The sequence below is a fragment of the Zonotrichia albicollis genome, chromosome 6 (genome assembly GCF_047830755.1).
Source record: "Zonotrichia albicollis isolate bZonAlb1 chromosome 6, bZonAlb1.hap1, whole genome shotgun sequence".
Classification (NCBI taxonomy): domain Eukaryota; kingdom Metazoa; phylum Chordata; class Aves; order Passeriformes; family Passerellidae; genus Zonotrichia; species Zonotrichia albicollis.
In genome coordinates, this window is record NC_133824.1 from 16,956,358 (window position 1) to 16,971,486 (window position 15,129).

Below are 15,129 nucleotides of genomic sequence, written 5' to 3' on the forward strand. Positions count from 1 at the left end.
CAATGTCACTCAACAGATACATTCTTCATGGAGTGCTGCAGGAATCACCCTGGTCCTGCACAGTACACAATTAATAACTTGGATGAAAATAAAAGTCTTTGAAAATACGAAGGATTTGAGGTGGGATCTAGAAGAGAAGAGTTGGAAGGAAAAGTAAGCTAATACAATGAAGCAGCATTGTCTCTCAACCTCACTGCTGATTAAACACTCGAAAATACCATGAAAAAAGACAGTGCACATTTTGAATGGAAAACATGTCACAAAAAACAATCTTGGGAAGAACAGCTTTAAACCATAACTGAAATGTCAGAGTTTATTTCCGCGGGAGGCCTCATGCTGCCATCTAGAGGAGAGAGGTCAGCAGCAGGTTTGGTCCTGCTTTTGACAGCCAGTTTCAATGAACCAGCCAAGACAAGAGGGAGTAAATTTCAGTACAGAGATATAAGCAAATCATTAGCGTCCAAGACCAAACTACAAGTCCCTTAACTGTAATGAACAGATATTTTGGATTTTTTTCTTGTTCTCTTACTTATCTAAGTTCATAAGAGAAAATAACCTACAGACATTAGGTTACAGACCTAAAGTATTAGGAAAAACCGTCCTGAGCACCTTCTGCTCAAATTCCACAACTAATTTTTGGTAAAAAATTTCCAAAGATAAATTTATACTACAACACACAAAGTATTCAATGGATTACAGTAAAGGAAAACTGCCTTCAGTGACAAGCAGTTACAAGCATGGAAACCTTTCATAAAGGTTGAAAATTCAAGATTTAAGTTATAACTGTTGAGCCTCATATTTCAGTTTTCACTCACTTTGCCTTCTTTACATATGCACTTGTTCTCAGTAAAAATAAATGGAACCACATGCAACAAATATTGCACATGCAATAAGGAAACAAACATCTCCCTAGCTTTACTGCAACTCAGGCTCTGCTAAAATCCATCTAGCAGAACAACACTGTCTGACATCAGAGCCTGCAACTTAACTGAGAAAGCCAACCAACAGCCAGCCTTTGCATTTGACTCAGTTTTACACTGTTATTCTTTAACTGCTACTCCACCAAATGCTTTACACAGTCTTAACAGATGTTAGCACTGAAAGTCAAATAAACTTGAAGTATGTTAAAACAAGCTTAATTATTTGTTATTAAGAATGCATTAGGCTATCCTGTGTGCGCAGTCAGAAAGACTCTAAAGTTTTATTACTAAGTCGTGTTACCCACTGAAAGGAAGGTGAAAGACTTGAAACTTTTGGTGCTTTGTGTAGCCCAAGAGTAATTAACACCAGGGACTATGTTAGAGCATAACTAAACAGAAAAAAAATTAATGTGGCAGTATGTATGGGTAGCATTAAAAATTATACAATACTCTTGAAATCCTCAAAGCTGGATCAACCTGTTAACAAGAGCTCTAAAAACGAGACAATGAAAGAAACTCTTTCTTCCAAAAACCACAGTAAGAGTTGGCTGTTTGCAATTGGGATGAAAGTCATCTTTATTCCTCAATGACATCACTGCCTGCCACAACTGAGTGCAGAAAAAAGTAACAGCAACAGAAGCAGAAAACAGTATGAAAAGCAAAGTGACAGGAGAATCCTACACACAAGTGCAAGTTTCCCTGTGGAGGCAGTGCATGGAATTAGAGAGAAGTACTGCCACAAGGATTCTGAGAAATACCTTTAGTATCTGAGTGGGAAATTAAGCAAAGTGACCTGATTTATGTAAGACAATGCTAACTCAGGAAGAGAAGTCTCTGTGCCACTGGGTAACACCAGACTGACATACATGTTTTCCCCCATGCATGCAGGCTGTAGGTTGGAGATGTAAGCTCATTCTCTCATCCTGTTGCAGGAGGTCACTGTCAAACACTTGCCAAATGTGCCAACACACTTTTCCAGCTACCAAGGTACAAGCACATGCTTTAGTGGGAAGATTTGGAATGCAGTCAGTCACATCTGTGTACAGCACTTACATTCATCCAGTCCCAGCTGATAAGCCAGGTTCTGCAGGCCACGAACCTTTTCCATCAGATTAGCTGTAGTAAGGCTCCCCAACTCTGAAGAAGAGAGAAGAAGGTGAATTTTAACACTGTCTATAGTCCTCTAGTAGCAGCTCACCTGTTTAGTACTTCACAGAGCACTTTCAAGCCATACTTCTGTCATGATCTGTTTCAGTGAACAGCGTATGGTCAAAATTCAAGCTGACTCCACTGCTAATTTTAACGTAAGGAAAAAGACACCCATGACTCTAGTTCATGCTTTAATCTGCCACCATTGCAAAGAGTAATTTGATCCATACTTTGGAAGTTCCTGTAAGTCACACTGCAACATGAATAAGCTATATAAAAGTATGTAAGGGAACGGATTTATTTTGCATTAATAACACGAGTTCAAGCACATTTCTTGGAGCAAGTCAGAGTTAAATCATCTCACTTTCACTCTGCAGCTGTGACATGTCACTGTGACAGGATCACCATCCAGAATTCGTGACAGGCAGAGCACATTGAAGGATGCTTACTGCAAACTAACAGCTGCAACATGCAGCAAGTGTACATCCTAGCTAGTCCTGCTGTAACCTGCCCTTGCAGCCTCATCATTGCACTGGAGCTCCTGGATCCGTGACAGAACACACACACACATGTACAGCATCTCTGAACAAGTCAATTAACAAGTCCAAGCTACTCACCACCTGATCAGCTGAGCCTCTCCAAAAAATCCATGCTACTTCTCAAAATGCAGGAGATACTCATTGTACTTACACCGTGATAAAAAAGGCTAAGGCAGGTGACTTAAACATGTTACACTGCCTGTTTTGAAAAATCAGCCTGCCACTGACATCTGGATAGGCTCTTGGAAATAACTGGTTTAATGAACATGGCTGTCATTAACAAGATGAAGAGACCTCTGAGTTGGAGATTCTGCAAACATGATGGCTAGAGACCTCAGGCCATAGGGCCACCACCAGAACAGTTAAAGAACAAGTGCTTTAAGCTTCTGCTTTGGCAACCTCAATTCCTGCTCACAATATTCATACTCACCCTTCAGCATATCAATATCATCATTTTCTAATTCAGCCATCCACTTGGGAGGAGAACTTGTAATTGGCTGTTTTGAAAAAATAGAAGTTCATATTCAGAAAAGTCCATTTTCAGAATTATACAATGAAGTACGATCTGCATTGAAAACTAATTATGCCGACAGCAAAAATATGAGCATGCGCTCCATAGAAATACTTTTATGTTTAATCTTGTTTCTTCCTGGACATTTTAGAGTTTAAAACGGCATACCACTATCCACAAGCCAAAAATCAGTATGAAAAATAAGATTTTCTGAAGTTTAAAACCATTTATTACTTCCAAAGTATAATTCCCATACACAGTGAACTGCATAAAGTATAAAAAAGAAGCACATATATAAAAGATACATTAAAACCAAAAGGTATATTGTAGCATACACTGGAGTTATTACTGAGATACGGTCCATAGAAGATGTAAAGCCCGCAAGGGAACCGGCAGATCTACCATTATACGGAAGGAGGAAACGCGAAAACAAGGCAGCGCTCACTCACGCTTTTGAAGGAGGCGGCGAACTCGGCAACGCCGGGCACTGGGGAGAGAAAGCGGAGGTTGGCGGGGGTGAGTGTCCCTGCGGGCAGCACCGCCACCCAGCCCGGCACAGCCCGGCCCGGCCCGTGCAGCTGCCCCAGAGCGGCCCGGCCCGGTCAGGCTCTCCCCACCCCACCCGGAGCTGTCACGCTCGGGGCCCCGGGCCCGCCGGACTTACGCTGCTCGGGCCAAAGGTCCGGGGAGGCGCGGTCCAGCTTCTCGAAGCTCAGCAGCGAGGCCTCCAGGTCGGCGCCTGCAACAGAGAGGGGGTGAGGGGAGGCGGGGCGGGAGCAGCAGGGCAGCGGCGGTGCCACCGGGCCCTCCCGCCTCACCGTCCGCCGGAGCCGCCATGGCGCGCGCCTCACGTGACCGTCCTCACGCCCGCGGCCGAGCGGGAGCGGAAAACAAACCCCGCCCCCGAGCCCCACGTGCCGCTCTCGCGGCCGCCGCGGGGCGGCGCTGGGCCGGGCGGGGCCGGCCCTCGACGCTCTGAGGGCGGCTCGGCCCCCTCCGCCAATCGGCGGCCCGGCACGGGGGGCGGGGGCCGCGGGAGGCGGGGCTGGAGCGGCTGCTGGCGGCGATTGGCCGCGGGCCGCACGGGGGCGGGGCCCGAGGCCAGGCGGGGCGGGGCGGGGGCGCCGCCGGGGGCTCGGAGTGGGGACCCTCGGCCGGGATGGCGGCGGCGGCGGCGGCGCGCGGAGTGTGGGGCGGACCGCGCCGCGTGGCGCTCAGGGTGAGGCGGCCGGCCCCGGCCCGCTCGGGGGGCTCAGGGGGGTCGTGGCTCACCTGGCCCCGGGACCCCGCGGGGGGTCGGTCCCGGGCGGGGAGCGGCCGGAGGGGGGTCGGGGGGAGGCGCTGCCTGACCCGCCCTGAGGTGCTCTGTGCTTCTCCCCCCCTGTCCAGCTGCCGCGGAGAGCCGGTGCCCCCTGGATCGCCTCAGTCACCGCGTCCTTCTCCTCCTCCTCGGTGGTGAGTGCCCGTCCCGCGGAGCGGAGCGGAGCCGGTGGGCGGGGGAGGGAGGCGCGCAGAGCCCCGGGCGCCGCCGCCCGCCGGACGCTGCCCTCAGGGCGGCTCCGCTGAGGCCGCTCCCGCCCGCTCGGCTGGAGCCCCGGTGGGTCCGGTGGAACAAACATCGGCACTGCCCCCGTGCTCGACGGGAGAAACGGAAAAAAGTTCCATGTCCGATTTGTGAGAGCTGGGAGCTGAGCGGGGGCCGCCCGTCACATCGCGTTCCTGCCGGTGGCTCTGGACTGGCCTCATGCATCTGTTTGCGACAGAGAGAGGATCTGGTTTCCTTCGGACAGTATCAAACAGCTTTAGTTGTTGTACTCCCTTTTTCCCTCCCCTGTCCATGGCTGCACTGTCTCCGAACTCCAAACCAGGATTCCATAAGTAGTCTGCTTTGCTGCCGTCCATGTTTCCACAGCAGGTGCATTCCCTACATACAAAAAGGGTGGCGATCTTATGGAAAAAGTGCAATTCATTTTAATTCACTATTTCCTGGCTTGCTTAAAGTATTTTTTGTTGCATGTGCGATATTTGAGATACACTTTCTAAGCAATTTGAAAAAAACATTAACTTTATTGCACTGAAGTCTGTGTGGGTCATAAAGCCCTGGAGTTTGCAGCTCCATTGCATTGGCCTCAGTGAAGCGAATGGAGTGATTGACAGCCATAGGAGTTTGTCATTCTTTAGACCAGCACTAGACCAGCAGCTTTTCTGATAGTCAGGAAATTCGGTCAAGGGACTCAGATTTCCTGTGCTTCGTTCCAGGTTCTAGAGGAGATTGTGTTTTCATAGGCAGAGATTTCTGCCTTTCTTCCCCAAGTGTGATTCCAGCTACATAATCATCTGCAACTTTTTAAATTTTTTAAATTTTTTTTTAAATTCTCTTCTAGTGTTGCTTTCCAGATCATAGTTTTGCTTGTCCATTAACAAACTTATTTTATACTTCTGATCCTAGTTTTCTCATCTCAAAGCTTTCTCAATTTGTTCCAACTAACATTGCTGCTTATTTATTTTCATTTTCATCCACTTTTCACTGTCATTACTTGTCCACTCAATACCATTTATGTTCCTGATTCTTCCTCTGATCTCTTTCTCTTCATTACAATTTGGATAGCATCCAAGTCCTCCTCTCCCTTTCATAATTCCACATCATAATTTCTTCACTTTTCTGATATATTTGGGCTTATATCCCAGTTCTGTTGACCTGTCTCATTTCTGTTATTCATGCAGAAGATCCATTTCCCCTTTCTCTTACCTCTTCTCCCCAAGTCATGGACTTGTGTCATGATTAACTGGTTCTTGCTTTCTCCTAGTTCTCTCCTTACCTACCAATGTCAACTCATCTTTTCTAGTTCCTTAATTTATATGGTCACAATTTGTTTTCCTGCATGGTACAGTTTTGTTGCCTATCTAATGCTAATCACAGCTTTTACCTCTGCTTTCTGTTCTGTTCAATGTTTGCCTGAACTTCTTATTCCAAACTTTCCTTGTCCCTCCTCTTCATCTGAGTGGGAAGGTTCTGGTTTCTGTGCTGCCAGCCAGGACAATCCACAGATACAGGTTTCTTGCTCTTAGTTGCAAGACCCAGCAGGGGGTGGGGAAAGTCCAGTTTTCTGCTTGAAGCTATAAAGTGGAAAGATGAACCTGCTTAGTGCCTGATGGGAAGGAGGCACGTGGGACAGTGGTACAGTCTGCACTGGGTTCATGGAATTCCCATGAAGTGAATTATTAACTGTTTCTTCTAAACATTTATGAGTTGCAGTTTTTCAGGTTTTGATTAAATAGATTGAAACAATTCTGAACATAAGCAGAGCAATGTATTTTTTTTTTCTTCTAAAACTGCTTTTAGAAAGAATTTTGGCCATTTTGGTGTAAAGTGAGAGCAAAATGGGGCAGAGAGCAGTTAGCTGGGTCTTGCTGTGAAGATTGGATCCAGACTTTAGTGGTTCACATTGCAGTAAATGATGAAGGCTTGCATGTAAAATGGCACACTGGTCTTTAGGCACATCAAGACAAAAATAACTCACTGTCCAATATTTTGCCCTCCACAGCCAACAACCAAACTCTTCATTGATGGGAAGTTCATTGAGTCCAAAACTACTGAATGGATTGATATCCACAACCCAGTAAGTGAATGGTCTCAGCTTATGTAAACGTGATCACTGTGAAACAAAGGTCTGTGCCTCTCTCCAGGGATGTGGCAGAAGAAAAACATACACATATTTCTAGGAAAGGTTTAGACTTGGAGCTTAAGGCAGACTACAGCTTCTCAGTTTCCTTCTCACATGAAATCTGTCTCAGAATAAGTTACTATCACCTTTACCTCTCTCACATAGTAAGCCCCTGATCTCCAGAAAGAAAGCTTAAATTTTGGTTAATTTTTTTTTTCATAGAAAGGCTGTGTGTTGAGTATGTCAAATTTCTGACGGGTGTCTTTCACCCTGTATATGAAATCAACTGGGTGTGATTTGATGCCAGTTGAAAGTGAAGTCCTGATAGAGGCTGATATTACTCTCAGAGTAAAAAGGTGAAAAATCCTGACAGCTGAAGCTCCTCTCCTTTCAGAGAGCTTCTATCTCTGACCCACAATAATCACAGAGCTGGATGCTATGCAGTGCAAAATAGATAAGTAGTACTTGTATTGTCTATGTATTCCACCAAAGACAAATGGAAATGAGGTTGCACTCAGAATTCTGATCCTCCTGGCCTCCCTAGTAAGCATTTAAACAGCAGTTTCTAAATCTTCTCTGTAAAGCTCTATTTTCATTTGCTTTGTGGAAATGATCAGAGCAGCAAGTCATGTTCAGGAAACTCATTTGGTCTCTACATAGCAAGCTATGTTCTTGTTTAATTTTCTTCCTCTTGTTTTGAGTAGTTTCTTAGTGAGATATCTGGAATTTTTGTCATGTCAAAGCAGGTTTAATTTTTAAGAGAACATCAGAAGGAGGTTAAACTGGCAAAAAGCTTGAAGTTAAAATAATGTAGAGTTAAGGTTGTACGTAAATATAGTACTTTGGCCTAGGGGTATGGGTAAGCTAACATCAATGGCAATTGCACAGTCATGTACTGATTTTCACTAAGGAATTTTACCTCATTTAGTGTGCAAGAGGGACAGCCAGATGAAGCAAGACAATGGAGAGGGAAAAGACCATGGCCCACAGAAACTTTTGCCTTATACTCTCTAGAAGTTTCAAGATAGACAAATCACTTCAACTCCAGCTTGGAAATCAGCACTGCATTTGTAGTTTTCTGAGTGCCTAACTTGATATATTTGGAGTGCAGGTTTTCAGAACTACTCCAGTTGTAGCCCAGGCCTTTTGTGTGCTATTAGGGAAAGCACTTCCTTTGTGCTCTGCCCTCAGAAGTACAGCTCCTTGTAGAGCAAGAATATTAATGTGTGTGCTGTGAAATGGTTGGTGGGAGCAGATGGGAAAAGCTGAGTTTTGATGCAATTTGTTTTCTGTTTCAGGCCACAAATGAGGTGGTTGGCCGTGTACCGAAAGCCACAGCCAGTGAGATGGAGGCAGCTGTGGCTTCTTGCAAAAAGGCTTTTTGGAACTGGTCAGAAACATCTGTTTTGAGTCGCCAGCAAATCTTTCTGCGCTACCGACAACTCATCAAAGAGAATCTGGTGAGACACCGTGGCTGTGTGCGATGGCTGTGGCTGAATGCGTTGCAACTGATTTTAGGAACTAAATTGAGAGACTCAGGGTTTACAGAGTCCTTGATGAGGTGTTGCCATGATCAAGGAACCAACTGAGACACTGTTGAGAGCTGCAGCAAAACACCTCCCATCCAATGGTAACAGAGAGGCTGCACTTCTTAGGGAATATTATTCTGAATTTGTCCCTTTACCAAGAGACCATGGAAGGAACTTTGAGCCTTGATGGAACATGTGTCAGTTGATGAAGACAAGTATGTTATGATGTTTTTGGGTTTCCTTAATGGATTTTTTGGTGTGTATGTGGTGTCATACCACATACAAGCCATCCTAGGATTATTTTTTCTAAAATGTCACCTATGTGGGTTATTGGCTTCCTGTTTATAAGGAGCAAATCGGTCAGCATAGGTTTTTCTGGATTCTGTTCAGTCTATTCATTGTGATGTTCAACTTTCTGTTAATTTTGTCTTATCCTTGCAATCTATTTCATGGGTGGGCACTTTTCTAACATTCATAAATATTGTGCTTTCCATTTTCAGAAAGAACTTTCCAAACTCATCACCTATGAGCAAGGGAAGACCCTGGCTGATGCTGAGGGAGATGTTTTCCGAGGCCTGCGTAAGCTGCTGGCTCCTCCTGTTAAAAAAGGGGGTTTGGGAACCCACAGGAAGGGATGAAGTCTCCTGAGCAACTGATTGTTCTGTATATGTTGATCCCTTTATAGTCCCCTAGTCAAAGAAAAGTGTCAATTGTAGCTCTAATCTGAAGAGTTTTCTAGATAGAGTATCTTTAAATCACTTCCAAGTCGTTAGAGCTTTTTCTAGGGGTGACTGCAAACTACTAAAAAGGGATAAGAACTTCTCACCTGTTTTCAGATATCTAAGGTTGAGTCCCAGGTGGTACAATAGTGCTGTACCTGGGCATTTTGTAGTGGGACTGTTGTGTCTGTGCTTCTATCATAATGATGTGTAGTGTAGTCAAGAGAGAATATCCATTCATAATTTGTTCACAATGCTTGGCAGAGAGATTTTCTGGAGCACAGTGAGTTTTAAGTTGTGGGAGAAGAGGCTGGAAGAAAGAGGTGGGTCAAGGCAGTAGTGAAAAGGGGGTTTGGGGACTAATTGTTAACAGATCATCCAGCAGCATATTTGCCCTTTCTGCTGCAGAGGTGGTTGAACACGCTTGCAGTGTGACATCCCTCATCCTTGGGGAGACCATGCCCTCCATCACTAAAGACATGGACACTCACACCTACCGCCTGCCTCTGGGCGTGTGTGCTGGCATTGCACCATTCAACTTCCCAGCCATGATTCCTCTTTGGATGTTCCCCATGGCCATGGTTTGTGGAAACACCTTCCTGATGAAACCGTCTGAGCGTGTACCAGGAGCACTAATGTTCCTTGCCAAGCTGTTTCAGGATGCTGGTGCCCCTGATGGGACCCTGAATATTATCCATGGACAGCATGAAGGTAATAACAACCCCTCCTGGGAGATGACAAATGTGTGTGTTGTGGTGTGTGCACTGTTGTGGGAGGTACCAGCTGGAGAGTCTGAGACTGCTGCTGTTAGATGGGTTTGGAGAGATGCTTCAGCTCTATTGATGAAGCTGAAAGGTGAGTGGGAGATTTTCTGTCACCTTGCACCTGATCTTTTAGGAGATACAGTGGACAAAATTTTGGGGATTGGGGTCAGAGTTCCCAAGGCATTTAAGTGCTCAAATTCTATTTAGCAACCTAAACTGCAACTAAAATAAGTAGATAAATCATCTTGGTTTCGCAAGGAAGCCTAAACAAGAACTAAATGCCTCACTGACTGTACAGTGGATGCCAGTATCCTGGCTCATAACATGCTATTTTTTACAGTACACAAGTAGCTTCAGGACATGATAATACCAATAGAGAACAGTAACTTCACTTTGACATTGCTCAGACACCCTGAGAGGTGCCCAAAGCATGAAGAGATGTAAGAGAGCCAGGAGAATGAAGACAGGGCAGAAGTATGTGTCCTAAGAAGTGAGTAAAAAGTTACACAGACAGGCTTTCAGGCAACTCAGATGTAGGAAACACAGAGGTAATAATTTCAATGAGAAGAAAGATACCTAGATATAGTGCTGTGGGGGTGGGAATGGAGGGAAGCATTTGTGCACCACAGTTACAATGTATTATTTCCTATTTGAAGCTGTGAATTTCATTTGTGACCACCCGGATATCAAAGCAATCAGCTTTGTGGGATCCAATCAGGCTGGCGAGTACATCTATGAGAGAGGATCCCGGAATGGCAAGAGAGTCCAGGCAAACATGGTAATGTCTCTGAACGGAGCACACTTTGAGCACACAGACCGCCTCTGTCACCTGTGAATGTTAAGAGACACCACACCACTCAGCAGCAGAAGCTGACTTTGCTGCTGATAGCTAAGTGATAAGGCTGCTCTCTTGCCAGCCTGTTGGTAGCAGAATCATAGCCACTATAAGAAATCATTGCCAGAGGGCTGGAGAAGAACCGGTCTGGGGTGGTTTATAATGGGAGGCTGTGTGTGTTGTGTTTCAGGGAGCCAAGAATCATGGTGTGGTGATGCCTGATGCCAATAAAGAGAACACCTTGAACCAGCTGGTTGGAGCTGCTTTTGGAGCAGCTGGCCAACGCTGCATGGCCCTGTCTACAGCAATTCTAGTAGGAGAAGCTCAGAGATGGCTGCCAGAGCTTGTAGACAGAGCCAAAAATCTACGAGTAAATGCAGGTACAGACTGAGATAATGTTTACAAGGGACTTCACTTCTGTACAACCATGACTTTATAGGTCAGCTTATCTGCCATACCGTGTTGTGACCCTTGGAGCTATTGGCACCACCATTGATGTGTAGGGGTAGGAGCTAGCAGATTGTCTGGACTGGGAAACCCAGCCCTAGACTTGGAGGTAGGAATATGTTTTCAGCTGCTGGTGGGACTGTGATGCAATGTTTACAGGATCAGTCTTGTTTTAACTGGAGATTTGAGGTTAAATCCTATGTTTAACTCATGTCTGCCATTTATATAGCAGTCTCGCTTTGAAAAAGCGAGACTGCTATTAATTCATGGGGAATTATTTTTTGTTTATATTCAATAAAGTGCTGCAAAGGGGAAAAGTTTCCTTCCTGAGATTAATCTATTGTTGAATTTTGGCTTTCTGGTGATTCTGTATTGATATGAGAGCTGCAGGCTATTGTTCCTGTTCTTCAATGTCTCAAATCTGTGTTCTGTGTCTCAAACATCAGGATTTTCAGATTTTTCCTGCCAGTGGAGTTATCTCCCAGATGCCTATGGAAAGGAAGTTATCAGAGTTAAAACTTGGTGTCTCTGCCTCTTCACAGGAGACCAGCCTGGAGCAGATCTTGGGCCTCTAATCAGTCCCCAGGCTAAGGAACGGGTCTGTGGTCTGATTGAGAAAGGAGTAAAAGAAGGTGCCAGCCTTCTCCTGGATGGACGTAATGTCAAAGTGAAGGGTTATGAAAAGGGCAATTTTGTTGGACCAACAATCCTTGCCAAAGTCAAGGTAAGATGACCAAAATTAGTGCCTGCAAAGGTGTATTGCAGGGTCAGCTGAAAAATGGGTTGGCCAAATCAGTCAGGAATCAATGATCACCAGGTAGAAAGGCCATAAATGGCTCAGCCTTCCCTTGCACAGTGTCAATGAAGTACTCCTTGTAATGCAGGCAGTAAAAGCTGAAAGCACTCTGGAGATGAAAAGTGCCGCCTTCTTTAGTGTACTAGATAGAGGACAGGGCATGGGAAATGTGAAGAGGTAAGGAGGATGAAGGATGGCCTGTGGCAATGCAGTATGATCAGTAATCCTGGGAATATCATGAGTACCAACAGCACGTGTGTTTCTTGTATGCTATTTACTATGATATTTTTATTATATCCTTTATACATGCTGCTTTTTCTACTGTTTGCACTGGCAGCCAAACATGACTTGCTATAAGGAGGAAATCTTTGGGCCTGTCCTAGTGGTGCTGGAAGCAGACACTTTGGATGAGGCCATTGAGATGGTGAACAATAACCCCTATGGGAATGGAACTGCAATCTTCACCACCAATGGAGCCACAGCTCGGAAGTATTCTCACTTAGTAGACGTGGGGCAGGTACGTTCCAGCTAGGATTGTTGCTTTTAGCCCTCACCATTTACAGTGGGTAACCATTCAGCTGTAATCACTGCCTGCTCAGCCAGCAGTACCAGCCTCAGACATAGGAAAACAAAATGCAGAAGCATTTGGAGAGTGCTCTGCAATCTGCTATTTCTTGTGACTAATATGGCAGCTTTCCTTTGTGTAGGTGGGTGTCAACGTTCCAATCCCAGTACCTCTGCCCATGTTCTCTTTCACTGGCTCTCGTGCTTCTTTCAGAGGGGACGCCAATTTCTATGGCAAACAGGTAACTTTCTGATTCAGGGTACTCCATCGGGTTGAATTGTGATAAATCTGAATTGTGATAATCGTTGATATAAGTGTTATAAAAGGCAATGGACAGATGGTCATCAGACCTCATTAGTGAGGAGACTTGGAAGATATTTCAACCAGGAGACTGAAAACCAGCCAGTGATCACAGCACCATAATGCATGTCACAATCATAGATAGCCCATTCCTCTTTATTTTTCCTCTAAGTAAAAAAATGCAAGTCTTTTTAGGATATTTGAGAAGGGAGCAATAACTAGCAAGCTTTCTCACAGAATCAGAATCTTTGTGACACTGGTAAAAAGAACAGGCTGACAAGAATTGTTTCCACAGAAGGAAACTCACTCCTGTTTAGATAAAGCAAAGACTGTTTGATATACCAGTAGTGTAGACCTGATGAATTCATAAGGCCAAATATCTGATATGTGGATCTCTCCTCCAGGGAGTGCAGTTCTACACACAGCTGAAAACTATCATTTCTCAATGGAAGGAGGAAGATGCCACCATTTCCAAGCCTGCTGTGGTTATGCCAACTATGGGAAACTAAACCAGCCTTTGCAGATGCTGTTCCTGGTGCCCTTCTATGCTGCACTTTCCAGCTTTGTCCTGACTATCACCCTTTACTTGGGAATGAATAGAAAGCTCCTTTGTCTCAAGGATCTGTTACTGTGCAGGCTCATGTGACTCATGGTCTGGATTTTCTGTTGCTGTCAGTGTTTTTTGGTTACCTGAACTAATTTTTTCCATACAGCCTATCAAAGACTAAATAACCTTATCTAACTGAAAGGGCAGCCACTGAGATAGGTCTTAGTTTGTGTTTCTTTCCAGACCCTGTAAACTTGAACATAACTCTGGTTTTCACTTCAGTATCTTTAGCCTTAGTGACTCACTCCTGACTACATCTTGTAGCAGGTTTATTTACCTCTTTATCTTGCATATTAAGATTCTGAGTTCACCTTACTCTAAGATGGGTACTCATTTTGAGTGACATAACTGGGACATCTTGAGTGTCTCACAGAAGTGACTTTACATATGATGAAAACAGCAAGTTGTCAGTCTTTCACCTGTCAAGCAGTTTCCAAAACACTGGGAAATAGCTTTGTATGGATTTTTCAGGAAAGCATATTTGATTGCTTGTCTGAGGATGAAAGAAATTTCTGTATGGTACAGTGACCTTCACTGTACCTTTGACAGCTTTTAAACTTCTGTTCCTGTTCTGTCTGGAGCTTGTATGCTCAAGCTTGCCAGCAATTCCATTATAGCTGAAAGTTGTTTGGTGCCTTTTCGCTGTGCTAGGGGATACAAGCCTACATGTCCTGTACCATAGTGAAACTGTGGAAGCAGAAACAAAACCATGTGTGTGTGTCTTTGTGTCACAGCATCATGTGCGTCCAGATAAAATGGAGCCTAAGTAGACAGGTCAGTAGGAAGAAAAAACACATTTTTTAATAACAAAGCAGCCAGGCCTTGTCTGTTTGTTTCCTGATTGCAGCTGTCCTGATTGTAGCTGTATTTGTTGTGTTGGTTGATTGACTCCTTGTCACATTTGCTCAAACACAGTCATGTACTCTTGGGACTGCAAGTTCCTATTGAAACAGAGGAGTAAGACTTGGTATATACAATGTGGTTTTAAGAATCTGCATTTGGAGTTGGAGAACCTATATTTTTATTTCTGGTTCCTGAAAGATGATGCAGCCATGAAGGATCTGCAGGGATCTCACTCAAACATCCATGGAAAACAATACTCTTCTAATGATTGTAACTGTTAAGTGTTCTAATGAAACAACCTGAATGTGAACACTTTGTATCCTGCCTTCTGGTAAAGATGCCTTGTAACTGACAGCTCTATATTAGTGCAATTGCTGTGCATTCACTAATGTTTGTATCTTGTTTTTTTTCCTCTGCTATACACTAGAGGGAAATTCTCACCTTGCAATTTGATTACGAATTAAAAACATGCTAATATATTTCTGCAGAGCATGACTGTTCCTTGGTAGGACCTTACATAGGTGTGATGTTGATTTTATTCCTCTCTTCACAGGAGATGGTCTGCAGCTCCTGTAAGCCGTGTATACATTTTCCATTTACAGTATTTCAGGGGCCTCTGTACCAGTTTTCTTGCACAATATTTCAAGGAATGCCTTGCTTCTGTTTCCATGTACATATAATTTGATCACAGACATTTCCACCAAGTTATACCAGCACTTTATATACAGGTTCTAACCACTAGTCCAAATGGTAGTGCTTTGTACAGGGTCTTGCAAGCTCCTGGTTTGGGAAAAAATGAGGTCTTTAAGAAGGAGAAAAAGAAGTATATCTCAGATGGATTTCAGACACAGAGTCAAAGCAGCAGTGCAGCAGACAGGGGATTCACAGCCTTACTCAGAAGCTAACTTTCAAAATGAAAAGTGTAGACGAGTTGCTAATT

General features: G+C 44.4%; 2 protein-coding genes across 2 annotated transcripts in view; one reads left to right on the forward strand and one right to left on the reverse strand.

Moving 5' to 3' along the window:
- Window positions 1-4,097, reverse strand: part of LIN52 (lin-52 DREAM MuvB core complex component) — a 40,343-nt gene extending 36,246 nt beyond the window's left edge. The window contains exons 1-5 of the mRNA XM_005479808.4: window positions 3,938-4,097; window positions 3,784-3,858; window positions 3,569-3,606; window positions 3,039-3,105; window positions 1,974-2,057 (exon numbers count right to left, since the gene is read on the reverse strand). Of these exons, the coding sequence (XP_005479865.1) occupies window positions 1,974-2,057; window positions 3,039-3,105; window positions 3,569-3,606; window positions 3,784-3,858; window positions 3,938-3,956 (283 nt within the window). The 5' untranslated portion in view covers window positions 3,957-4,097. The remainder of the gene's footprint in view (window positions 1-1,973; window positions 2,058-3,038; window positions 3,106-3,568; window positions 3,607-3,783; window positions 3,859-3,937) is intronic.
- An 85-nt stretch (window positions 4,098-4,182) lies between these two features.
- ALDH6A1 (aldehyde dehydrogenase 6 family member A1) lies at window positions 4,183-14,668 on the forward strand. Its single transcript, XM_005479807.4, has 12 exons — window positions 4,183-4,338; window positions 4,509-4,574; window positions 6,665-6,739; window positions 8,083-8,244; window positions 8,814-8,892; window positions 9,441-9,743; window positions 10,453-10,574; window positions 10,822-11,011; window positions 11,621-11,802; window positions 12,212-12,391; window positions 12,582-12,680; window positions 13,144-14,668. The coding sequence occupies exons 1-12, from the start codon at window positions 4,279-4,281 to the stop codon at window positions 13,246-13,248; spliced, it is 1,623 nt and encodes a 540-aa protein (XP_005479864.1). The 5' UTR covers window positions 4,183-4,278; the 3' UTR covers window positions 13,249-14,668.
- Window positions 14,669-15,129: the final 461 nt, after the last annotated feature.